Source organism: Notothenia coriiceps, unplaced genomic scaffold, assembly GCF_000735185.1.
Source record: "Notothenia coriiceps isolate Sejong01 unplaced genomic scaffold, NC01 NC01_scaffold00000339, whole genome shotgun sequence".
NCBI lineage: Eukaryota > Metazoa > Chordata > Actinopteri > Perciformes > Nototheniidae > Notothenia > Notothenia coriiceps.
In genome coordinates, this window is record NW_011333040.1 from 7,666,911 (window position 1) to 7,694,184 (window position 27,274).

At 41.4% G+C, this 27,274-nt stretch overlaps 2 protein-coding genes across 8 annotated transcripts in view; both read left to right on the forward strand.

Annotated features, from left to right (window-relative positions):
* Positions 1–27,274, forward strand: part of fgd4a (FYVE, RhoGEF and PH domain containing 4a) — a 184,909-nt gene that overhangs the window by 48,864 nt on the left and 108,771 nt on the right. The gene's annotated exons all lie outside the window — the stretch shown is intronic.
* Positions 29–25,656, forward strand: LOC104949647 (dynein heavy chain 2, axonemal-like). Its single transcript, XM_010776041.1, is given in 54 exon segments — positions 29–36; positions 375–504; positions 693–875; positions 1,105–1,319; positions 1,512–1,658; positions 2,696–2,852; positions 3,011–3,120; positions 3,612–3,741; positions 4,162–4,350; positions 4,451–4,595; positions 4,740–4,932; positions 5,029–5,229; positions 5,732–5,888; positions 6,093–6,267; positions 6,521–6,684; positions 7,123–7,284; positions 7,630–7,733; positions 7,900–8,056; positions 8,282–8,364; positions 9,178–9,358; positions 9,502–9,640; positions 9,738–9,955; positions 10,446–10,535; positions 10,681–10,806; positions 11,038–11,148; positions 11,395–11,583; positions 11,947–12,050; positions 12,454–12,643; positions 12,727–12,907; positions 13,220–13,347; positions 14,056–14,208; positions 14,493–14,618; positions 14,830–15,048; positions 15,707–15,824; positions 16,052–16,188; positions 16,330–16,467; positions 16,596–16,754; positions 16,921–17,073; positions 17,712–17,803; positions 17,928–18,123; positions 19,152–19,376; positions 19,530–19,634; positions 20,281–20,469; positions 20,652–20,737; positions 20,941–21,071; positions 21,167–21,316; positions 22,092–22,259; positions 22,541–22,701; positions 23,272–23,411; positions 24,440–24,572; positions 24,985–25,124; positions 25,220–25,434; positions 25,546–25,592; positions 25,594–25,656. Coding segments are annotated over 54 exon segments (7,911 nt in total).

Sequence of the window (27,274 nt, forward strand, 5' to 3'; positions counted from 1 at the left end):
TTATTCCACACTCGTAATCACAGCAAACATGGTAACGTGACTCTCGCCGGCTCATGCCCCCCTCTTCTGCAGGGGGGCGTGGCCAGATGCTGCTCAGAATTTTCAAAGACAGGCTTGGAATAGAGCGAAAATGAGCGAAACGAGGCATGGCTAAAAAATGATCTGTTTGGTATTTTGAAAAATAAAATTTATAAATATACCTTATATAGGTATGGTCATACACTATATCATTTAAATATAGCATGATAGGTCTCCTTTAATTTTATGAAAGTATAGGCTGCAAATCTTATTAAAATCTCTTAACACAAACAAAAATGTGCATAATTTTGATAACCAGGTGATATGTTCCTGCGTGTGTGTGCTTGTACACACAGGTTTCGTGCGTTGGTGAAGGATCTGGAAATGTTAAAGCAGAACCTGATCAAATCAGTGTTCAAGACGGTGACCACAGTGGAGGAAGGAGTTCGGCTTCTTGATATTTTTAGGCCAATGTCTACTCGAGAGGTGTGTATCTCACAAACACACACGTACATTCACTCAATTCACTTTTAAACCACCAAACACATCAATACATTAACACTTTTTATCACCTTATATTAATGAAACCTTTAAAGACAACTATACAGGGTTATTGTCGGTTTCTTACTCTTGTACAATTTGTGTACTCATTCACTTCCATCCTATCTACCCAGGCCATTAAGCGGACAACAGAAGAGAAGATGGAGCAAGTGTACAGCATCTTTCGCAAAGAGCTCAAAATGGCCAACAAGGAGCTGAATCAGAGGACGAGGTCTTATCCTGACCACATGGCCCGGATGGCAGGCGAGGCCCACTGGGTGAGGGCCCTCAAGCAACGCTTAGAGATACCCATGGAGGTGAGTTCATTAGACTATACGCTAATCTATTCCCTTTTCTACTTGTACTCAACCGTTACTTTCCACCACCATAAGCAGGATGCAAAGTAAAGATGTTTAGTTAGAACTCTGACTCTGCTTAGGTTGAATTATAACCATGTGCTCACTATTAACAGACGGTATTAATCTCTCCTTCTGGAGCTTCTTCCTTGATTTTTCTTCTCATTTGTCCTCTTTCGTTCCCCTCCAGGTGCTTCAGAAGGCCCACTTCATGCCTGAGTCAAACAGCCGCAAGCATGTCGTTTTAACCAATGCCCAAATGGTTCAGGTTTTTGACGAGAGGATGAGGAAGAACTTCAGCACGTGGAGCCAGAACCTGGATACACAGTACCTCAAGAGACTGGAGCAGCCACTCCTGCTGCGCTGCAAGGACAAGACCGCCAAGCTGGAGGTCAACTTTGACAAGTGTGTGAAACAAGCATCACTTTCACACAACACCAGTCATTCATTTTTAAATATACATTCAGTGTCTTAAGTACTGATGCTAATACACTCTATGACATGCTCGTACACAATATATATTCATTTTAAGGCTAAATGTTTACATACATGACCTCTTAATTCATTTTGTTTTTTTCTGTGTGTTTTCTTGTCCAGCAACCTGTTACTTCTGTTCTCTGAGATCCACTACTGGGATCGACTGAAGTTTGAGATCCCCCAGTGTGTGTCTGACATTTACCAGGACAGGGACGAACTCCGAGGCCTGAGGGAGAGAGCACTGCTGCTGACCAGGGACTACAACAGGTCTGACAAACACACAAACACACACACAGAAGAGGACGAAAACATGAATGAACTGAACAATTGATGTATGATATCAGGGGCCTGATGTATCGTCATATTGTAAACATCAGAAATTATTCTTGGAAGGGACTGTGACTACCATACACCTGATATAGTTTAGTCTATCAAATATATATATAGTAGGGCTGTCATTTGATTCAAATATTTAATCGCGATTAATCGCATGATGTCCATAGTTAATCGCACATTTTTTATCTGTTCTAAATGTACCTTAGAGGAATATTGTTCAAGTTTTTAATACTCTTATCAACATATGAGTGGACAAACATGCTTTATGCAAATGTTTGTTTATTATCATTGGAACAATGACAAATATTCTCCTGAATATTTTCAATACAACAACCTGGAGCCTCTCTCTCTCTCTTACACTCTCTCCCAAGCCTGTCTACTTCTCTGCACTGAGCCAGTTGCTCAAACAGACAAGCCTGTTTACAGTTGTCGGTGAAATGCCGCTCCTCTGTCTTCATAACAGTCAAAGCATGAGACTGAAGTTCCCACTGTGGGTCAAAATAATGCGCTGTGATGTGCAGTCGACACGTTGGATGCGATCCGAATGATCTCACACAGTCCCTCGTCCTCCACAATCTTAATTGTCCTGCAAGCTGTAGCCACCGCCACCCATTTAGCTATCGCTGTTGAAAGCTTGCTGCTCGTAGACGCCGTGTCCAGGCGTCTCCCCGGCAAATTTTCAAGCGTGGTCTGCCGCAAGCGAGCGGCAGGAGGCTGTCAGCATCAGCTGTGTGCTTGGCTTGCTGTTTAAAACTGTTTTGTATCCATATCTCTCGCTGGAATCTCCCACCATCCAACTAACAACAACAACAACGTCGTCAAGCCTTTGGGCTCTGAAACTACGGGGCGGGCCGAGGACAAATACACATGCGTTAATCGCACGTTAAAAATAATTAGTGGCGCCTTAACGCCTTAACTTGATAGCCCTAAAAAAAACAATGTTTTTTTTGTGTGTGTGTGTGTATCAGGGTCATTGGGATGCTGTCTCCTGATGAGATAGGTCTGTTTCGCGAGCGGATTCGTTTCCTTGATAAGAAAGTTCAGCCGGGGCTGACCAAGCTCGAGTGGTTTTCTAAAGGGGCTTCTAATATCTTCATCCGGGAAGGTCTCCAGCACGTGAACAAGGTAGGAACACAGCATAACTGATATAGCCACCTGGTAAAGTGGTGTCAACAGGATAACAGTAACTCAAAGTATCCTCAACAGATCCTCATATTCTTGGATAGTGGTGTTTAGTCACTGATAAACTCCTCTCCTCTTCTCTCACCTTGATCACACTATAGGTTCAGTTGTTGGTTGATGGATACAAACTATCCAACCTATCCATCTCCAACCTTTGTTGCCAAATCAGCGAAACATTGCTGGTTAGACTGGATGGAAAGACTGTGTTCAGGTAACACTCACTTCCTCATTGCATAGGATGCCTAACAGAGTAAAACACAAAATAGGGAAAGGCACAGATATTGTTCATCATGTTTTTAGTCACTTCCTACGAAATGGTTCCTACAATTTATATTGTGTGTATGTATTTAAACTGTAAATTCATTAAGTACTGTAAACATTGGGTAAAGTTGTTTTTATGAGTTGATTTTAAACATGACACCCCTTCATTTTATTCATCGTATTCATTCATCCTTAAACTCAGCGTTGTCATGTGGATGTTGTCTATGCCGTCATTCTTTGAAATCCCCTTTACTTTAGTTCCAATATCGAGCTAATTATCTTGAAACAGGCCATACTATATTACTGACAAATCATTCATAAATTGTCACCACTTTTGCAATTATCTGAAGTGATGCACATGGGTTGCATATTACCGCTCAAGTGATGCACATTGTTTTTCTGTGTTGGTTAAATCTTGGGTGTTCCTCCTGCAATTCTAAGGAACCTGGAGTTTGAGGATGACCAGAAGAAACACCAGCAGAGCCAACTCCAAACACTGCGCTCAGCACACCAGGATATTGCTGAAATTATGTCTCACATCCACAGCACCTTCTCCAATGATGGGCCTGAGGTATGTGCTCTTTCTCCTTCACTCCTGGCGTTATTCTTCCTGCACTGTTAGGAAATAGTTGGAATACTGTAACATGTATAAGATTATTATGTTGTGCTTCCTCTATGTGAGAAAATTATGTTTCTATGCTAGGTGTAGGCATAAGCCAACATGAAACTGTTAAGTAGTAGCTCAGCTCTTTTTCTGAAGGTGACGTTTAAATCAACACAATGTTTTGAAAAATGTAAAAAATGTTTGCATGAAAACTCAATGACAACAAGCAAGAGAGCAAACAATGCATTCTGCCTCTTTATCATTAAGTCCAATCTCTTTCTGTTCGTATCGACAGCGAGACTTCCATGTTTAATGTGATATCATGTACAGCAAACATACAAATGTGCAGTCCCATGTCATGTGTATGTTTGTACCATGGTGTTTAAGGTCGAGGAGCACTGGGCGATCTATACAGAGAAGGTGGATCACATGGTAGAAGAAGCTCTGAGGAGCAACATCAAGAACTCCATGAAGAAGCTGTCCAGGGCCATCAATGGAGACAACAAGACCTCGCCTAATCCCTTGTTCAAAGTCATGGTAGCAATGCGCCAGGCAACTCCCACAAGTACACCGAAGGTACCATCAAACCCCTATTTATCTGTTTAAGTGCTATGGAAAATATCAAAATGTATGTTGGGGTAGTTCTCTTTATGCTGACCTGCGTGTTTTTTGAAAGGTCGAGATCTCCCCTACGCTCGCAAAGCTCGCTCAGATTGTGAACATTATGCCTCAGCTCATCAACACCATCTCAGAATTCAAACGACTGTCTGAAGTTCTCTCCGGCAAGCAACCAGAGGGGAATCCCATACACATCAACATAGGTTAGAGCAACGTTTTTTACATTCCCAAAAAGAGTACCACTGTGAATATCTGATCTGTTTTTACTGTGTGCTGAGAATAATGTAGACCCGAAAGTGTTTCTTCTCCCGTCTCCGTTGTCACCCTTGCCATCTTCAATCCTTTAGAGCAAGACGAGGAGATAAAGAAGATTCAGGCTGCAGTTGCCACAGGGATGACAGCCAATGCCAGCAACCTACAGATCTATCTAAAGACGTGGGACAGATACAGGGATATCTGGGAGAACAACCAGGATTCCTTTATACAACGCTACAAGAGACTAAACCCACCAGTCACTACTTTTGATGCTGATATACACAGGCAGGAACATCCTTCTTTGATTGTTCATTTCTATGCATCTTTTGATACTCCAAGCATTGGACTACATTGTGAGTTGTTGTCTTGTTTTACCCCCAGGTACACAGAGAAGGCCAACAGTGTTCAGCAGGAAGAGACGGTGTTGACCATCCGGTTTGTCATGCTGGACTGTTCCCCTCTCAAGTCCTCCTTGGCGCAGCTCTGCAGCCAGTGGCAAACCAAGTTCACTCAGCTGCTCAGCCACATGGCGAGCACCCGCCTCAAAGAACTTCATGGCTCCATGCAAGACAATGCCAACAGGTGGGGAGTCAATGGAGAGGAGTTTATATTGGACTCATTTGTATGTGTTTATTACAGAGAGTAGGGATGACAGGTGAAGAGGGAGAGAGATCAAACAAGTCCTTGGCAAAACTATTTATTGATTTGACCTTAAGTGATGTTTTCAGTCATTAAGGGAAGATCAGAATCAGAATCCGGTTAATTGAGTAGTCGTTTTTCACATAAAAAGACTCTATGTATTGTATTGGTGCAAAACTTAAACCTATTAGGACAAATTTAAAATGAAACAAGAAAAGTAAATAGAATAGGTAAGAAATGAAATAAAAATGAAACAGAACAAAAAATATGTATGAAAATAAATAATATAGAATTGAAGAAAACATTTTTTTTTTCATTTTTGAGGATAAATAGAAGACGAGATTGGAAAGCCAAGGGGGAAATGTTGATCCTGTAAACATTTGGAAAATATACTGTGCTTAAAGTGGTATGAATCTTTGTTGTGATTATTTCTATGTGTGTTTAGGCTGAAGAAACCTCCTCAGACACTGGCAGAGCTCAGTGGGAACCTGAAGCTGTTGGAGACTCTTCAGGGCAACCTGGCCAAGACAGAGGCTCAGATTCCTCTCATCCACGAACAGTTTGCTATCCTGGACAAATACGAGGTCCCAGTGGAACAGGCTGTAAGCACATTGCCTGATACAGAGAGAAAGGACTAAGACAAGTGTATAGTGTTAACCTCCCCTGAAGTAAAACAATGAAATCTGTTGGATTTGTGTACACAGACACTTAAGGTTTCAGCAAAATACAGACATTGTAAAAACTCTTCGCTGATAGTACTGCAGATTGTCATACAAACGAACACTACATGTGTTGGTGACCCACAGGTGCACGAGTTGCATGAGGTGCTGAACGAGGACTGGGTGTGGTTCCAGCAGGTGTTGATTGACAGTGACATCCTGCTGCAGAAGGACAAGGAGAAGTTTAAGAACACCCTCCTCCTCTCCTCTGAGGAGCTCAAGAAGAAGACCCAGAGCACTATGGAGGAGTTCAACAGCACAGGTCACACACACACACACACACACACACACACACACACACACACACACACACACACACACACACACACACACACACACACACACACGCACACACTCCCTCCCTCTTTTAACACACATATATGATATAGCTGAAAGGTAGTATTCAGTAGGCATTGTATAATAGTGTGTGGACATGTAAATCTGTATGTTTTTCTGTTTTTGTATGATTTTTCATGGGTTATTGATCTCATTTCATTTGAATTGTTCATATCCAGGTCCATTTGACAGTTCCCTCAGCACGGAGTTTGCCTTAAACCGAGTAGCCGAGCATCACAGCCAACTGGAGGCTCTGAAACAGGAAGAGATCACCCTCATTGAAGGGCTGAACTTCTTTAAAATAGAACAGCCCCCCTCCAAGAAGATCCGGGCGCTCGAAAAGGTCCAACAAAGCACTTACCTCATAGCCCTTATATACTAATAAACAAGCTTATACAGTTCTGTGGGAATTGTGTGGTTGAGATAAACTGGCTTAGCATAAGTGAGTTAGCATTCTTTAGACGGTAATTGATAGTACAGTATATACGGTACTCTTTTTCAGGACACGACTTAGACGGGTTTATAAATTCAGACCTTGGATGTTGCCATTAAAGGAATTTTGCAAATGCATAATGCAGGGCCGCTGTACAATAGCTGCCCACTGCTCCTAGTACTAGACTCCTGGTACTAGGATGTGTGTACTGTGTGTACTGTACTGTGTGCTCTGCATGTGTGACCATTAAAGAGGGTTTCATCCCTCCCAATATTAGAATATTAGTATTAGAATTATGTACATGATTATATATTGACCGTTTGTGTGTTTAAATGGATGTTTGTACAGGACATAGAACACCTGCAGCAGGTCTGGGCGATCACAAAGGAGTGGAACGCCAACTGGAACATCTGGAAGGTCGGTCAGTTTGCCACCCTGCGGACGGAGAACATGGAGAGCACAGCACAGGACATGTTCAAAATACTCCACAAACTCCAGAGAGAACTAAAGGTCAGTCTTGTCAAAAATAGTTTGTTAACAGCTGAGTGCAGATGAGCTACTACACTCACGGTTTAGCTATGATATATTATCTGTGTCAGTTAAGAGATGTACCTTAATGCACTGATGCCAAACAATACATTTAATCCAAAAAATCTAAAAGCTTGACATTGTTTCACTTCAGAGGAAACTGAATAATGCCTTGTGTTTACAATGAACAGACTACTTTTACAATGACAGCTCAAACATGATATGCCCTCCAGGACACACTGCATTTGATGACAATATCGGCAAAATGCAGCAGTTCTAACATAAATATTACACAGTAGAGACGACCTGATCTTTGTCTGCCTGCAGGATAAGGAGTGGGACATTGTGGATTTCACCAAGAATAAGATAGACCAGTTTAAGAGGATCATCCCTCTCATTGCTGATCTGAGGAACCCAGCCATGAGAGACAGGTATTGACTTAAATAATCTACATGTGTTTCCTTGTCATTAAAGTATAGTTCGGAACTATTGTTTTGTTTGTGAAGTGTCTTACCTGGGAGGTGGTAGCTTTCTTTACTTTTTACTTCAAACTCACATTCAGGACAAACCCTGCTCTCAATGCCACCTTTCTTTCAGGCACTGGAAGCAGATCTGCGACGAGCTGCAGTGCTCCTTTGACCAAACCAGCACTGAATTCACCCTGGATAAGATCATATCTCTGGGCCTGGACAGGTATACTGAGAAGATCTGTGAGATCTCTGGAGCCTCCAGCAAGGAACTCTCCATAGAACAGGTCCAGTCACTTCCTCGAGTCTACACTGATGCTCAGTGGGCAGATGTGTAGCTTTAGCTTATGTATTCTAGTCTGTACGAATACCGGTACTTCCAAAGTGCAAGACTACAAATAATGATTGTATAAAAAGACAATCGAGAAACATTTTTAGATTTATGTTGAAAAATGAAAAGATCGGAAAGGACCTCTGTATGCTAACATTACTCTTTGTGTTTGATAATTAAGAGCCTGGAGGACATTATCAAGACCTGGACGGACACACTCTTGGACATCACACCTTACAAAGACAAAGGCCACTTCCGGCTGATGTGAGAAAGCAAGCCTTGAACGGTTAAAGCAGCTGTTACTGTAACCCTGGCTGATGCACTCCATTTATATAATGGGGATAGATTTGTGTCTTCATGATGTCTTATTTACATGCATCATTAGATCCCACAGCTCAGTACAACTGCCATCTGGTGATGTATCAATCTAGCGTTTACAGTAATGCCTCTGTAGCATGGCTGTATAGTGGAGAGCATATGTGACATTAATGCCAGATTGATACATATTTGAACAGCCATTTTGGAGGAGTCAGAATAAAATGGGAGTTGGTTTGTCGTTAGAGAAGAGAAGGAAGAATGACAGCCTGGCTGGTGGAAGCAGGACAGCAGAGGCCATCTGTTGCATATACAAATGAATCTAGTCAAATCTCAGACACAGTTTTATTAGCAGCCAAATAAATTGCCACTGATTTGAAGGAGGGGGGGAAGACTACTGTCTGCCACTTGCCCACAGTAAAAAACATGGAACTGTGAGGTTGTAATGCAAAAAGAGAAAATTAAGGATATGTGAAAGGTACTGAAAATTAAACCTACTAAACGTGTACTGTATAGATTACTTTTTTATTTACCAAAGGTCTGAACCAAACCTAATGAAATATGACTAATGCTGGAGTATTCCTTTTGAGCACAGTACTATTATTAAAAAAAAACTAGTGACAATCAAGTAACTGAGAAACTGCATTACATCAACCTTAACTGTACCTTGTACATAATAAACTTAATTTCTGCTCTTTCACCATTGGAATCCATTTCAAGCAATCTTCAGCAACCATAATTGTCCCTCTTGGTCTCTCCCAGGAGCACAGAGGAGGTTTTCCAGGCCTTGGATGACAACATGGTCATTCTGTCAACAATGAAAGCTTCTCGCTTTGTCAAAGCCTTCGAGCGGGAGGTGGACAGCTGGGAGCGGCGGCTGTCACAGGTGCTGGAAGTCATCGAGATGATCCTCACGGTGCAGCGTCAGTGGATTTATCTGGAGGTTTGGGAAGCACTCACATACTCTACTGTGTTAAATGATTCATTCATTTCCAGGGGTATTCCCATCATCTGTCGAAGCACACATTTATCATCTGGTCTTATTGGAGTGTTTGAGCACTCTTTCTCTGTCTCTCCTCCCTCCAGAACATTTTCCAAGGTAAGGACATCAGGGAGCAGCTGCCTTGTGAGTGCGAAGAGTTCGAAGAGGTTAGTTCTAGTTGGGAGACCATCATGGGCCGACTCCACAAGGATAACAACGCCTTGCAGGGAACACACCACGCCGGTACGACAACATGGACATGGATTCACACCATCTGACGGATAAATACAATTATATTTAGAACTTAGTCTTCAACTAGCTTCCCCTCTCTGGCTTCCAGGCTTGCCGGAGAAGCTGTCAGAGATGAGTATGAAGCTGGAGGAGATCCAGAAGGCCCTGGACATGTACCTGGAGACCAAGAGGCAGATCTTCCCCCGATTTTACTTCCTGTCCAACGATGATTTACTGGAGATCCTGGGGCAGTCACAGAACCCAGAAGCCATGCAGCCCCACATGAAGAAGTGTTTCGACAACATCAAGAGCCTGAAGATTGACAAGGCAGGGATCACAAAAATAATGACAAAATACACATACATACTTATTCTAAGAAATATTAACTTAAGGCCATTAAGTCGCAGTTAGATTTACACTGCCTGTGTTTATTAACATATTCACTTTGGTACAAAATCTAAGAAGGCTTTTATGTAAGCTAAATTATTATTTTTATGGAAATTATTTAATTGTCGAGCATATTTAAAATGCTTGGTTATTGTCAATGTGTTCTTACTGTACCCTTAGTATTCCCTTTGCATTAGGAGGAAATATGAGTTGAAAATACTTATTCTACACATATGTTTAGGATAAGATTAGTAAATGCACGATGGTTTGTTATATCATGTTGCATTGCCCTCAGACAAAAAAAACGCTGTTCCGGTGCTATGTGCCTGGTATTTCTTAGTTATTTTTAATCTTAGAAAAAAACTTTATTATATTATTATTTAACAGAATCTCCATTATGCCATTCTGTGTGTGTGTGTTTCTTCTATAGATAAATAAACCACTGGCGGTCGGGATGTCTTCTGCTGATGGGGAGTTTATCAGCTTCTTTGCAACAGTATATCTGGACAAACCTGTGGAGGTACAGCGGTGATGATCAATGTCATGATCGTGTTGATATGAGTGTTCTGTTGATAGATGTGTAGTCATGATAGCATCGGTGCTAATGTGTACAATACAGAGAGTTGTGAGAGATTTCAGCACCATTTTGTGTTGTGGTTATGCAGGTTTGGCTGTGTGATGTTGAGTTAAGCATGCGTGATACACTAAAGGATTATCTGAGCGGCTGCCTTGTGTCTCTGAAGAAGATGTCAGGACAGAGAGACAAATGGGTCAAAGATTGGCCGGGACAGGTACATTTTTATTTGTCTTTTCTCTCTATAACTGCCCATTGTGGTTTTGCAAATTCACACATCCTGACAGACTGACACTAATTCAGTGACATGCTCTTGATATATTGAATAGCTGTGATTTACTAATCCAAGTTCCTTCTAAACTCCCTTTAACCTTTCTCTATTTATATCAACAGGAACAAAGCTTTACATTCAAAAGTAATGAAGCGTGTATTCTTCCTATAATTGTAGATGCTGATCACAGCCAGTCAGATCCAGTGGACCATCGATGTCACCAAAGCGCTCTTCACCTGCAAGGAGAGGGGTGACAAATCGTCCCTTAAATCCATGAAGAAGAAACAGGTTTGCTATTTGTTGCTTAACTAAACTAGAATCATTTAGAGTGAACTGACTGTGATGGTCTTTCCATCCAACAAGAGGAAAGTTCTGTACTACCGTAGGATGTAAAATGTGTTTTGATCCGGTTAGAGATTTATTTTCAATATGTTTAAACCATCCTTTTGAGTTCTTTCGATAGCCAATATAATCATTTAAAGAAGAGAAAAGGATCCCAGTAAACTTCTGAGCCTTTGCTATAACTGTTTTCAGGTCTCAATGCTTCACTGCTATTCAGAGCTCATCCGTGGCAACCTGTCCAAAGTCCTCCGTCTGAAGATCGTAGCGCTGGTCACAGTGGAGGTTCATGCTCGGGATGTCATAGATAAACTGGCCAAGGCAGGCTGCAATGACGTTAATGCCTTTGAGTGGCTCTCTCAGCTGCGACTCTACTGGGACAAGGTATGCTCCAAGAAGTGCAAGAGCAGGAAACAGTGTGGAGAAAAAGACATGCAAAAACTTTTATCCATGATTTACACATTTCAAAGCGGAAAGCAATACTTTAATGGTGGGTATGGGTTTAGAAAAGTATTGTTTTATGCATTGATGCAACCTCTTTTATGGCAGTTAAAGGTATACTTTAAAACACTCTTACCCAAACATATCCCCTCACACTTTACTCACTATTTTCAGAATTTCCCGCTCTCTACCACTTTATGTCCTGGCTGTCTAATAGCAGCAAAAGATCATTTTTCAGCTAAGTTGGAAATAAAAAAAAACATCCACTAAACTTGCATTTTAAAATGTTATCTATCTTCCCAATAGGAATCCGAAGACTGCATAATCCGACAGACTAACACACGTTTCAAGTACGGCTACGAGTACCTGGGCAACTCCGGACGCCTCGTCATCACTCCACTGACTGACAGGTAGCCATCAATCATTCAGTCAGTCAATTAGTGCACCAAGCAACAAATGCAACAGCACATCAATCAGTCAAACTTCAGTTTTATGTGTGTACGGTACTTAAATATTAAGTGATTAGGATTGTTACTGTAGTGTAATCACTTGATTATATATATATCATACCTTTATTAGTGCATTTACAGATTAAAGGACAATGCACATTTGAATGTGAATTGTCTTAACACTAGATTCATAATTGCAATAAAGGCTACATCAAGGTCTTTTTTTCAATGTTTTGATATATGCTTATTACATTTTTTAGTTATTGCTTGAAATGAAAATATCTGATCATATTTGCTTGTATCTAAATATGTGTTTGTACTATAATTATCTGTAGAGCCAACGTCTGTTTTTTTCTGTGTCCAGGTGTTACATGACCCTGACCACAGCCCTCCATCTGCACCGGGGGGGCTCTCCTAAAGGTCCTGCGGGGACTGGGAAGACAGAGACAGTGAAAGACTTAGGCAAAGCTCTCGGCATGTATGTCATTGTAGTCAACTGCTCTGAAGGACTGGACTACAAATCCATGGGACGCATGTTCTCTGGACTGGCACAGGTAGGAACAATGGATTTGAAACTACATGTGTTTTTGGATCAATGTGTGATTTGAATGTATTTTATTGTGTCAACACTAAATAGACAGGAGCATGGGGGTGCTTTGATGAGTTCAACAGAATCAACATTGAGGTGTTGTCGGTAGTGGCTCAGCAGATCCTCTTCATCCTGTCTGCCCTCTCAGCCGGACAAACAAAGTTCCATTTTGAAGGACATCACATAGGCCTGGTCTGGTCATGTGGTATCTTTATCACCATGAATCCTGGTAGGTCCACACTAACGCCCAAAAGCATACATTACGTTGCAAAAGTGCTTTAAGCATTTTCCAGAGGATAAATTGCTCTTTCAAGGTTTATTATTATAATAATAATTCATTGCATCTATTGTTTGCGCTTTTACAAGTGCTCAAAGCGCTTTACATTACATATTACATATATTACACATGGAATACATCAATACTGTGGACAATACCCAACAGCATGTTGACTGCAGTGGCTGCTCCCCTGATCTGAGGATCAGCGCACCAGCCCACAGCCGCCCCTTTATAATCTTTTTTGTTCTGTCTGTTTTTCCCTAGGTTACGCTGGTCGTTCCGAGCTCCCAGATAACCTGAAAGCCATGTTCAGGCCCATCTCCATGGTGGTGCCAGACTCAACTCTAATCGCTGAGATCATTCTGTTTGGAGAAGGCTTCAACAACTGCAAGGTACTGAAACTTAAGGACTTTTAGACTTGTATTATGCTGGGGGAAAAACTGGTATCTGTGTCTTTCTATATGTTAACATGCACACTTATAGCATGGTTTTTCATCTGATTTTCATCTGAGTATTCTGATAGTGTGTTGGGAAGTAAATAATACCCCGATTTTAGAAATGTGCATAGTATACGTTTCCCAGGATAATACTATTACACACTACATGTGTGCATGTACAGTAAATGTACTCATTGTAACCAGGGTTAGTCTGGTGGTTTCAGGCCAGAATTTAGAGTCACAATCTATTCAGGAGCATGGAAATATTGCATTACTCTGTATCTATAAGAAAACCCTCTCACTTCTCAATAACCACAGATAGTATAGTGTATGTATCTGATTAATGAATTCAATCTGCGTGCTATTTTTACCCTGTACACAGCTCATAGTCGCACCGATTTCTAAAGAATATCTTCGAATTGTCACAGCCTTAATGAAACATTCCCGCTTCTTTTATGTGAAGAGCTCAGGCAATCAGCACATGGGATTGAGTTATTCTACACTGATAACTTCATTAGAAATGAGTTATCAGTGTACATGCCATTAATAATAATCTTGTTGTAAAATCAGAACGACTGTAGCTTCAGCTGAACATGATCAGTGGTGGGCGTGGATGTTTCTGTTACTCTGAGTCACCTTGGTTTTCTGCCTTTGTCCTCGTAGCTCCTGGCTAAGAAGGTGTTCACGCTGTACTCCCTGGCAGTGCAGCAGCTGTCCCAACAGGACCACTATGATTTTGGCCTGCGTGCCCTCACCTCCTTGCTCCGCTATGCTGGACAGAAGAGACGCTTTTGCTGCAACGTTCCTGATGAAGAAGTAGGTCTTTCTTTGTCACGCTCACTTTCTACAACAAACCTGTCTAATGGTCTGAATTAGTCAAATCAAATGGCCTTCTCCCAGATGTAAAGTTAGTGCAACTCCATGGCGGATCAAGAAGTAAGTACGTAGATGCTGTGACTGCATCATCTATCGACACCTTTTACTACAATGTGAAATTATACGAAACAATGATCTATTAATTCAACAAAACTAACAACAGTCCTCCCGTTCAAATGAACTAACATTTCCATTATAGATGTAATTATGTTCTCTGTCCACAGATCCTACTGATGGCGATGAAAGACATGAACATTGCTAAGCTGACTTCTGCTGACGTGCCGCTGTTCAATGGAATCACCCAGGACCTGTTTCCTGCTGTGGAAACACCCGTCATAGATTATGGCAAGGTAAGTCAGCAGTCCAGATCAGCTCTCGCAGAGAATTAGTGTTTGGTAAGGTTTGCTTTGAGAGCACAGTCATAAACTGTATAAATATGTTAACAAACTAAAATCATGAACTTGACTCGGTACATTGTGGTCCATATATCATCATTATCTGTACAATATCACTCTGGGTATCACCATCATCCGTCTATCTTTTTCTGTGATTGTGTTGCAGCTGAGGGAGGCTATAGAGGCGGAGCTTTGTCAGAGCGGTTTGCAGGTGAATGCTTTCACCTTGACCAAGGTCATCCAACTTTATGAGACCAAAAACTCTCGACACTCCACCATGCTGGTGGGCAAGACAGGCAGTGGTAAGAGTGTGACCTGGAGGACTCTGCAGAAGGCCCTCACCACCCTGCATCAAAAAGGAGTGCCTGACTATGAGCTGGTCCAGGTGGGTGTGGATGGACAAGAACACGCTGTCATTTACCGCTTCTTAAAACTAAAAAGAACGTTTTAGGGTCACAAAACGAGTCAACAGCCATTTAGAATGACAGACATGTTTTCTTCCTGCTTCTCTTTCTAGCCTTACATTTCATCTTGCTTTCTTTCTACCTATTTGTCTTTATTTTTACCTCTTGTTCTCTATTTCCCCCCTGTGCTTTTTGCATATCTATTTCTGGTGCCTCACCTCTCTCTGGCTCTCATTATCTCTCTCTCTTTGTTCCTCTTTACTGCCTGTCTCCACAGAGATACTCTACCTTCTATTTCTGATCGTGTTTCACCTACATGCTCATGCAGACAAAATTAGGCACACACACACACACACACACACACACACACACACACACACACACACACACACACACACACACACACACACACACACACATACACACACAAGAAGTACACCAAAAGTGTTTCTTAAAATGTTACTAAAATGAATCTAGGTTTGTGATATCTTTACCCTAATCAATTCAGGCGCTAAAATATTAAATGTCCCTGAAAGCTAGTGATCTCATTTGTTAGCTGACATCAGTAATTATAATCTACCATAATATTGCTCTTCTTGTTTATCATTTGTCTTTTATGCCTTGGTCCCTGTGATACAGGACTATCCTCTGAACCCCAAGGCCCTGAGTCTGGGAGAGCTGTATGGAGAAAACGACCTCTCCACCAACGAGTGGTCTGATGGAGTTCTGTCTTCACTCATGAGATCAGCATGCGCAGGTGCTGACACTAAAACACACATTGCTGGTCATGCAAACACGTGTTTCAACTGAACATCAAATTAAATCCTTATATTGTCTTATAGAGTTTTGTCAACAAAGTCAAATTCCACTTGCTTTTAGAGTGGTAATACTATACATAAAAAAATGGTAGTGTTAAAAAATGTGGTTTTCCATGTCACTCATAATTTGAATGTCAATACCTGCATCTCCCTTTCTTTTCTTTAGATGAGAAACCAGATGAGAAGTGGATCATATTTGACGGGCCTGTTGACACACTGTGGATAGAGAGTATGAACTCTGTGATGGATGACAACAAGGTGCTCACACTCATCAATGGAGAGCGAATCTCCATGCCTGAACAGGTTCGAACAATACAAATGTACTTAACATGATTAGAAAGAGGAAGAAGCTTGAAAGGGAAACGTCTTACAAACTAATGACCTTCTTTGTTTGAAATTGATTGTCTCTTGAGTAGATAAAGTTCCTAAATAGTTTTGTCCCAGGTGTCTCTGCTGTTTGAAGCTGAGAACCTAGCACAGGCCTCTCCAGCTACAGTGTCTCGCTGTGGGATGGTCTACAACGATTACACTGACCTGGGATGGAAGCCTTTTGTCCAGTCGTGGCTGGACAAGCGAAACAAGGTGCAGAGCATTCAATCCTAATAATGCACTTACTTTTTTTTAATGACATCCATTTTATTCCTTGTTTTCTGGACCCCTTATTGTTCCATTTATATCTACTGATGATTTGGGGCCTCATTTCTCCACAGGCTGAAGGGGTCCACTTAAAGCGCTTGTTTGAGAAATACACGGAAAGCACACTGAACTTTAAGAAGACAAACTGCAAGGAGCTGATTTCCATCACTGAGCTGAACGGAGTAACCTCTCTCTGCCGCCTCTATGACTCCCTGGCCACACCCAGCAATGGGGTGAGACAAAGTGCAATCTGTAGCCTCCACTGCACACCCCTCTCATGGACAACCACTTTCCATCATAACTTAATATTTATGAAAAATTGCATTTGTTTTTAGACTCATAACTGAAATAAAGCCTAAGTGTGTGAGTAAGTAATATGTTTCTTCTCCCTCTCTCCAGGTGAATACTTCGGACACAGAAAACTTGGGTAGGATGGTGGAGCTTTGGTTCATCTTCAGCCTCATCTGGTCTGTCTGTGCCTCTGTAGACGAAAATGGACGCAAGAGGATGGACAACTTCCTGCGGGAGATAGAGGGCGCCTTCCCCAGCAAGGTCCTCTATAGAGCACAATACTTGTTAACACACTTGTGACATACAACATCAGTCAAACACTCAGCACTAGTTTGCTTACTTGGCCAGTGTTAAGTGTACTGTTAGCAATTTCCTCGGCTAAATTACGTTTTGCATAAAAAGGACAAGTTGGCTTGGGCAGGCTCGATGAGAGAAATAACCTATTCAATATTAATATAAACCCACAAGGCACAAGAAAATAAATTGAAACATGTGGGCAGAAAGCATAGCTTGTAAAAAAAAAAGCATTGTTTTAGGTATAAGGGCTATAATCTCATGGCGAAGAAACTAGAAACGTTATAATACATAAGAATCAAAAAATATTAAAAAAGGAAAATCTAAAATGGAACCAGGGCATTGATGGGTGACAAAATAGTAATACAATAGCGAAACATGAGAAGAAAGAGTAAAGAAATGTCATACAAGTATATGCATACAGATAACAATGTTATTTACTAAAGCCGTATAATTAATAGTTCAAGATTAACCACTGTTAGCATAGATTACTCCAGAAGCCCATGTATATAAAAATCTGAAACAGATATACAAATAATAATTGTAATACAAAAATTAAATAACATACATAAGCGTCTCTAAACTTGAATTGTAAACTCTTTCAGGACACGGTTTATGAGTACTATGTGGACACCAAGAATAAAACCTGGGCTTCCTTTGAAGAGAAACTGCCAAAGGGCTGGCGATACAATGCTAGGTAAGTGACCTGGTGGTCCTTTGTATCAGACATCCGCTGTCTGCCAACCCACTGAATATTACTCTTGAATCTGCATAAAGAAAGACGGTATAACCCACCATGTCTGTTTCCATTCCTGCTGCAGTGCTCCATTCTATAAGATCATGGTTCCCACAGTGGACACAGTTCGCTACAACTTCCTGGCTAAGGCTCTGGTGATGGGTCGGTACCCAGTGCTGCTCACTGGGCCCGTGGGCACTGGAAAAACCTCAGTGGCCCAGAGCATCCTGCACGGCTTGGATAACAAGTGGTCTTCCCTCACTGTCAACATGTCCTCACAGGTTAGTGCCTCTGCATTGTCTGTGTGTGTGTATGTGTTATTCCCTATTCTTCTAACACTGTAAAAGTCTATCTCCAAAGAAATGTGTTGTTTTTGGCTGATGCTCAGTCTCTGGCTTCTTGTCTTTCCTTGAATCTACCCCTTGCTTCTGTTTTTCTCATGAAAAGATGTGATATTTTTACCCCAATATGCATTTATATTTATATGTATATTCCCCCCTCACTTGCAGCATGAGACACAGTCACATAGAGGTGTTTGAGTACAGGGGGTGCTTGTGCAAATGTCTGTGTGAGTGAATGAAACTGCCTCCATCCCACCACATCATGGCTTTGAATAGCCTCCATCTCAGCTTCTCTGCAATTAGAGTCAGTGGACAAAGTCATTGCTGAATAGCGGTGATGAAGGGATATAATGTAGGCACTCATTTACACCACACTTTTACCACCATTATCACCAATTCGGGAGTGCTGTCCCCACCACTTTTCCCTCCACACTCTTCTGTGATACGTTTTTGTCAACCTTCACAAACACACTACTACTAGTAGTTGTGGTTAGTTTAGTTAAGTTTCTTTCCTCATGTCATTTCATTTGTTTGTATTTTAAAAAGTGTTTTAAGCTACTCGTAATTGTATGTCAGTGAATGCATGACTGCTGCTTTCAGTGGACAGTTTATTGTTACATTTTCAAGATTCAAGATTTGTGTCAATCGCTCAAAACTCTCAAAAAGTATTGATATGAATGTCATAGCTACATTCCATAGTTAATCCCACAAATGACTCATCAAAAGTGTCAAGATTTTGATAATACTATGTAAGGTTTTATATTTACATGAAGTATATTATACAGATACAACAATGTATTCCTTTTAGCCAACAAGCCAAGACACTGTCTCATTTGGTTAATAAACTAAAACACCTTCTTAAATACATAATTATACATGCATTTTCACAATAAACTGTATTTGTTCCCTTTTCTGAATGACTGCATCTCTGTCTTTCTCTCTCTCTCTTTGTATCCATCCCTGTGCAGACCACCTCTAATAACATCCAGGCCATCGTGGAGAGCCGCATAGAGAAGAGAACCAAAGGCGTGTTTGTGCCAGCGGGGGGGAAGCGCCTGCTGTGTTTCCTGGACGACCTCAACATGCCAGCGCACGACCTCTTCGGCTCTCAGCCACCGCTGGAGCTGCTCCATCTCTGGATCGACTACGGCTTCTGGTACGACCGCCAGAAACAGACCTTAAAGTTTGTCAAGGTGAGTAATGGCGCTTTTGTTGCTTAATTATTGTTCTTTGTCCGTGTGTGGGACATGACCTTTACATGTGTTGTATTTTTATTTCTTAAGTATGTTCCTCTGAGGCCAATACATGTGCTCTTTTCTGTTGTGTTTGTGTGTCTGCTGTGTTAGGACATGTTCTTGATGGCATCTATGGGGCCCCCAGGTGGAGGGAGGACTCACATCTCTGGCCGCCTACAGAGTCGATTCAATCTCATCAATATGACCTTCCCTCATGTAAGTCCTACTGATAATTCATCCGACCTTTCCTTGTTAAGCACTGAGGAAAACGTTCGATATGGAATAAAAAATATAATACAAATACCCAGGAATCATATTGAGTAGTTTTGACCGTTTTCTCATTTAACTAAAAGAGACATACACATATGTACATTTTAGCTGGTGAGTCCATCTGCCAGACATTTCATCATATCTTTTCTTGTTTTCTTCTATTGTGCATTTGTGTACTTCCATTGCTCACTCCCTCTCCAGCTCACCTCTTGTATCTTTTTAGTCTTTTTCAATTTTCTGGCATGCTTTCATCTCTGTTGTTGTGTTCCTTTTAACCTTTCCCAGCCCAGCTTTATTTCTTTCTATTTGTAGTGTACTCTGGTTTTTTGTATTGCCACAAGAGAACAAAATAGATTTGCTTTTGAAATTGGCTGAAGCAATATTGCATTCACGAAGCCAACACTTGAGTTGCCTCACCCTTGAATGTAAAAATGTGCTAACATGAAATGAATTTATTGCATCCCTTATACAATTCCTCTTCTGTTCTTCTTTCTTTCACCAGTACAACTTTTAAATCCATGTATTTCATGGACATTGGTGTTTAGTGAAAGAGATGCAACGAGCTTAAACAGACCGTTCTTTCTCTGTGCAGGAGTCCCAGATTAGGCGGATCTACAGTACCATGATCAACCAAAAGCTGCAGGGCTTTAAGGAGGAGGTAAAGCCCATTGGAGAAATTCTGACTCAGGCCACCTTAGAGCTGTATTATGCTGTTTCAGCTCGATTCCTTCCAACTCCAGCCAAGATCCATTACCTCTTCAACCTCAGGGATATCTCTAAGGTACACGTTAGTACATTAAGAAGGGTCAAATCGATACACGCGTACCCACATCACACACACACACACAGACACAGATACATATATTACCTATAATACGGTTTCACATTGGAAGAGAGTATCTTTGAAGTCAAATATTTCTGTAATTTCTAGGTTCTCTGTCTCCTTATTTCTCCCCGTTCTAGGTGTTTCAAGGTCTGCTTAGAGCTCATCCAGACTTCCATGATACTAAAAACAGCATCACTAGACTGTGGATCCATGAGTGCTTTAGGTAAGAAAGAAAATGTTTTACCTTTTCACATTCATATTACATATTCACTATACTTCAAGCCTCATTATGAAAGTGATGTCATGCATATTTAGCCAAAAGCTGAGCCCTGGGATATATCAACTTTACATTGGGCAAACCATGCTGCTTGTTTTGGTGTTTATATTGGATAATATTTGTTGTTGATGTTTTGTTGTTGATTCCAGGGTTGTCTCAGACCGGCTGGTGGATCACAGTGACTCTGAGGCATTTGTTGCTCTACTGGGGGAGAAACTGGGCTCCCTCTTTGACCTCACCTTCCACAGCATCTGCCCCAACAAACAACCGCCAATATTTGGTACATAAACCATTATGCACACAGCCATTTTAAACCAATGAGTGTAAACAAACTGACAGATACTTGACACCTGATTATTTCTGTGTGTTTGTCAGGTGATTTCATGAGTGACTCTCAAGTGTATGAGGACCTAACGGACATGAAGGGTCTCAAGAAGTTCATGGAGACCCAGCTGGAGGACTACAGCCTGACTCCTGGCGTAGTGCCCATGAGCCTGGTGCTCTTCCGAGATGCTATTGAACACGGTGCGTCTGAAAATACAATAAGACACATCCACACACACTTTTATACACATTTAAAAAGACACACAGAAGACAGACACACAACATTCCCTCAAGAGTAAATTCCCTCCATCCCATTCTGTGCTGTCAATCCCGTACATTACCACGATCAATGTAAGAGGTCCTCGAGTGCTGTTCTCTGATGTGTCTTTGATGTGTTCACTGTTTGTCAGATTTATGATTCAGGCCTAGTTTGAAGCTCCTTTTGAAATAACAGTGCATGAGGCGCAGCTCAAAGCTACGCTGCAGTGGAGAGAGAAGGCCTCTCAGCAGCAGGCTCTGCTCTCCAGACACTGCTGTCAATCTGACACTTTACCCCACGCCACTGCAAATCAATAGCACTACATTACTGCAGAAACAACATGGAGCAACACTAGTGTGTGTGTGTGTGTGTGTGTGTGTGTGTGTGTGTGTGTGTGTGTGTACACTTAGTCTGTTACATGGTTGGAATTGTGGGTTTGTTGAAGAAATCTGAAGTCCTTCTTGTAGAACAAANGCACTACATTACTGCAGAAACAACATGGAGCAACACTAGTGTGTGTGTGTGTGTGTGTGTGTGTGTGTGTTGCACTGGTTTGTCAGTGTGCAGGCATAACCAGTGATATGCTAATATTAGAACAGATTCCACACTATTCATAAGAAATGGAAATAGAAAAGTGTGTCACATAATGATATAGGTTTAAAAAAAAAAAACTACAGAAATGATGATCTGGATAATTCCTTTGTTTTCTCTTCACAGTAACTCGCATTGTGCGTGTGATCAGGCAGCTCAGGGGCAACATGCTTCTTGTAGGTGTGGGAGGCTCCGGTAGACAGAGCCTGTCGAAGATGGCCGCCTACATCTGTGAATACCAGGTGTTCGAGGTGGAAGTCACCAAGCAATACCGGAAACAGGAGTTCAGAGAAGGTTACTACTTCTATATTTACAGATGTTTGAGATACATATAGCATGACGGTGTCCCCTTTTGTTGGAATATTGAAACAATAAATATTGAAACTAAAGAAGGACATTTAACAAGATCAATGAGCATATGTTTTTGAGTATTGAGTGTAACGCATGACAAATGTTAGTGCCTGGCTGAAATAGTCAAAATAGTTTTGAATATATAATCTGTCTTTGGTCATTCAGTTCCTCACATCCCATCTTCAGTCATTATATATTGTTGAGTTCTTTATCCTTTTTTTCAGACATAAAGAAGCTATACCGGCTGACCGGTGTGGACAACAAGCCCACAGTCTTCCTGTTCAATGACACACAGATCGTGGACCAATCCTTCCTGGAGGATATCAATAACGTCCTGAGCTCTGGAGAGGTGCCTAACCTCTACAAACAGGACGAGTTTGTTGAGGTCTGTATTGTCTTCAAAATCTTTTGGATGAACTAAATGTTTAAACCAAACCTAGTGAAAAAACAAAAGACAATGATCTTGGCTGTGGTTTGACATAAAATACTAGGAATGCAATAGCTCCATCAAACCCATCATTACAGTACATTCCCAGGAATTTGTTTTTACATTAAGAAGAATTTGAATAGGACAAAATCGTGTTTGGTCAAATCTAAATTCTGAATGTTTACAGTAACACACAGCCTCCAATATAATTGCAACTTGCCTACCGTAGGATCTTGTGCCTCTATAGATCATTAACGTTTATATAAGAGATTTAGAGATAATTTAGATGAATTCCTCAACACATGCCTGCACAACAAAATGCAGTTATAGCTTAGTCAATTTATCACATACAAAAAACACATGAAAAACAAAGGACAAATTTAAACAACGGCCATAAAAATCTATTTTTTTTAACTATCATCAATGTAAACCTGTGTCCGCATCCTTTCTACCCAAAAGGGTGTCTCAAATAACTTGATACCTATTTCAAATTCTTAAAATATGTAATTGTTGCCTTCTAACCTCCAGGTGTGCAGTGCTCTGTCAGAGTTTGCCAGGAAAGACAAAGTGGTGGAGACTCCTGAGTCCTTGTTCAGTTACCTGATAGAGCGAGTCCGGAACAACCTGCACATCGTGCTCTGTATGAGCCCAGTGGGAGAGCCCTTCAGGTACATACAGGTTGTATTCCTCGCCGCACACTGTGTCTTAATCCTGCAGCACAATCTGTTCCTCCTTTATCTTTTTTCCCCCTCTGTTTGAGGATCCTGTTAGCTCTTGTTGCTCAGCTTTATGGAACAGCATGAATCATGTTGCAATCCCAAAATGTCCCAGCATGCATTGTTGCCCTAACAACAAGTAACTTATATAAACAACGTTATTATTTTATTGGATCATTTTTGCATTTTACACACGACAACATATTGGCACTCACAGTCATGTCTTCAACTCTCGCTAGACATGTTTTGCTAATATTTTATATTAACTGAATGAAAGAGGAAAAGATAATATGCATGTTGATGCATTTTTGACCCAGGCAAGCAGACACATCCGAGGCACTTGTGTTTGTTAATGAAGGTAAATTCTATGCTCTGGTGGTCATGTACAGGGTAACTATTCCCTGCAGTGCCTCTCAGCCGCTTTTCAAAGTTACACTGGGGTCACACATTTTCTGCTTATAACATATATTTACAAACCCATTTCTTCCACAAAAAAAAACCTTTCAAGCATTAATGGCCCATTTCCAAGTAGTGGCACAGGGTACTGGTCACACAAAATGCCACTAATTGGGCTCACAGGCATCATTACCCAGAGCTAACCACCGTACTCTGGCCCTCTGACTGCCAGCAGGAGCCATATCACATCACCAGGGCTCAGAGAGTCTGCTACACAAATTAACCAGCTAAACTCACACACTCGCACTGTAGTTCTACAGCTACTCTGATGCTACTTATCGTAGGAATTTATATAAAAATTGGTCTGTTAAAAGCAATTTTGACTGCCATAAGCGTGCGAGTCTTTCTATAAATAAAGAGCTTGTTGTCACAAAAGGCAGCATTAGTTTAAGGGACATTGAATGACATCCATAGTGGCTTTATTTTTTGTCTAACCAACCGCCAAATGCACCTGCTCTAGTTAACAGACCCTCTGACCACATTGCTATAAGGGGCATCATAATATCCACAATGTTTGCCATCAGGGACCGCATCCTCCATTACCCAGCGCTGGTTAACTGCACCACCATTGACTGGTTCTGTGAGTGGCCCAAAGAGGCTCTGCTGGAAGTCGCTGAGCGGTACTTGGATGGACTGGATCTGGGCTCCTTTGAGGGGGTGAGGGATGCATGCACGTCACACAATAGATTTTTCACAGTAAAACTGGTGCTTTTTTCTCAGTTTTTTCACAGGAAGCGCCCTAATTTTTGATGCCCAGTAAACATTTTGTATGACATCAAGCATTTCACTTGATATCACTTTAGTGTTATGTTAAATTAAACACCTTCCACATTATTAAAAGGTCAGTTATTTTCAAAAAACGTTGAGAACTGTTTAAAAACTCACATGAAAAGGTTTCTAGTGTAGAAAACAGAAATCTGTTATCTATATCTCTATTAACTTTAACTGCGAACTGCACTGAACCTTGGTCTGAGACTAACATCAATAACCAGATCAATCTATAAATCATAAAAAATGTGTATCCTGAAGTTCCTGATTAACTTGTTACATATGCTGCATGATGTTGTAGATCCAGACAAAGGTTGCCAGTATCTTTGTGACCACACACCAGTCGGTTGTGCAGATCTCCCAAAGGATGAAAATGGAGCTGAAGAGAAATAATTATGTGACCCCCACCAACTACCTGGAGCTGGTGTCTGGATACAAGAAGTAGGGACCTTCGAAATGAGTTCTTCATTTATTCTTGTTTCTTTTTTTTCGGTTTTCGCACCACTTACTATTGCTTCATGTGTGGTTCCCTCCAGGTTGTTGGAGGAGAAACGCAGGGAATTGGGGGAGCAGGTGAGCAAACTGAGTAATGGCCTCTTCAAGATCAGCGACACGCGGGTGAAGGTGGAGGCTATGTCTGTAGAGCTGGAGGAAGCCAAGATCCAGGTGGCCGAGTTCCAGAAACAGTGTGACGAGTACCTGGCCGTCATTGTGCAGCAGAAGAGAGAAGCTAACAAACAGAAGGATGTAAGCACCAAACACATATACACTAACTTAATGGATTAAAGAACTCATTTGTTCAAGGAAGTGATGTGGTTTCGCAACCTACTTACACATATTCTGTTTGTGTTTAGGTGGTGAGTGCTAGCAGATAAGAAAATCAAGGCAGAAGAGCTGCAGTGTAAAGCCCATGGCTGAGAACGCACAAGAAGATCTGGACGAGGTCCCTGCCAGCACTGCAAGATGCCATTAAGGGTGAGGCTCTTCCTGTTGACTTTTTACTAATCCATCTCTGTCTGCGTTATCTCTGTTCACACTTTCCTCCATTAAGTGTGTCCAGTTTAAATAATTCCTTGCATATTTGTTGAACTGTATGAGTTGGTGAGTGACTGCCTCCATTTTCCTGCTAATGTAAGCACCTCTTGTCATTGTTGTGTGGTGTACTTTTCTGGAGGTCAAACATTATGTTATCTTCCTACATCCATAAAAATGTTTTTTGGATGTTCTTTTCCTTCCTCTTTTCTACACCATAGCCTCAGGCTCTGGAGTCTCTCAATAAGAAGGAACATGACAGAGATCAATCGTATGGCCCCGCGTCGCCCTGGTGGAGACGGTGATGACGGCGGTCATCGACCACTTCTGGGCAAAGAGCTTCACTGGGTCCAGAGGCCAATGAGCGCAGATAGGTGGGACAGCAACATGCAGTATTTAGGGAGGGGAGGAGGGGTAGGAGACGGAGGAGGAGAGGGCGAGAGAGGAGGAGGATTGGGAAAACAGAAGTGCACAGATTGTGTACAGAGTGAAGAAAAAGGTGTTACTAGAAAAATAAATACCAATACCTATATTAGAAATCCTTTCAGTGTGGACCCGTTTTTTTATACTAGAAATGGCTTACCCCAAAATGTCGTGTGAAATAGACAAAAAAAAGGTAATAAAAGGTAAGGTAGTAATTCATTTAACTAAGCCTCTTGGTTTCCTGACATCTGACCTTGTTTCTGACAGGTGAGTCCAACCTTCATCAAAACGTTAGTTAACTTCGACAAGAGACAACATCTCGGACCGATGTGATTTGAAGATCAAGCCACGTACGCAGGCAGGAGTGGACTTCCAGCCCGGAGATATATCGGCAAGGTGTCGGCTGGCTGCCAAGTCCCTCTGCAGTGGGTCACGAGCCATGGAGGTAAGAGGGTGTACACTTGCCATAATAGTTTACAATTCATAATTTGTAATTGTTAGGTGTAATTTTAGTATTTATAAATGTATGCAGCAAACACAAAGCACAGCCAACAGCTATCACAAAGAACAATGAGAAGTATTTGTTTATATTGTTTTCTTAGTTTTAGCTTTTTTTTTCTGATGGTTCAGTTATTTGTGGTCCTGTAACTGCTATCTTTTTCTCATTAGATAGCATTACATTTGCAGTTTTTTCATGAATTCTATTAATGTTTTTGGAATTTGTGAATCGAATCGATACATAAAAAGTCAAATAGAAAGCAAAAACTAAATCCATGGAATGTCATGTTGTTCTTCCAGGTTTATGGGAAATGCCTTCAGGGTGGTGGGAGGCCAAAGCCGGGCCCAACTGAATGCTGCCAACGTCCAGCTTGAAAGAGAAACAGGCTGCCATGGCTCGGGCCCAGAGCAACTAAGAAGAGGAGGTATGGAGCCGCGTCCAGTATCAAAAAACAGACCTATTCTAGTGCAGCATTTGCCGAATATAAAGGTTGTAACTTATTGATGGTTGTCTGTGTCTTGAACAGGTGGCGGAGAAGCTGGACCAGCTGCAAAAAAAGGAGCTTGGTGAGAAGCTGGCCACGAAGGAGAGTTTAAGGCAGAAATCAGAGGAAATGGGAGGATGAAACTGGAACCGA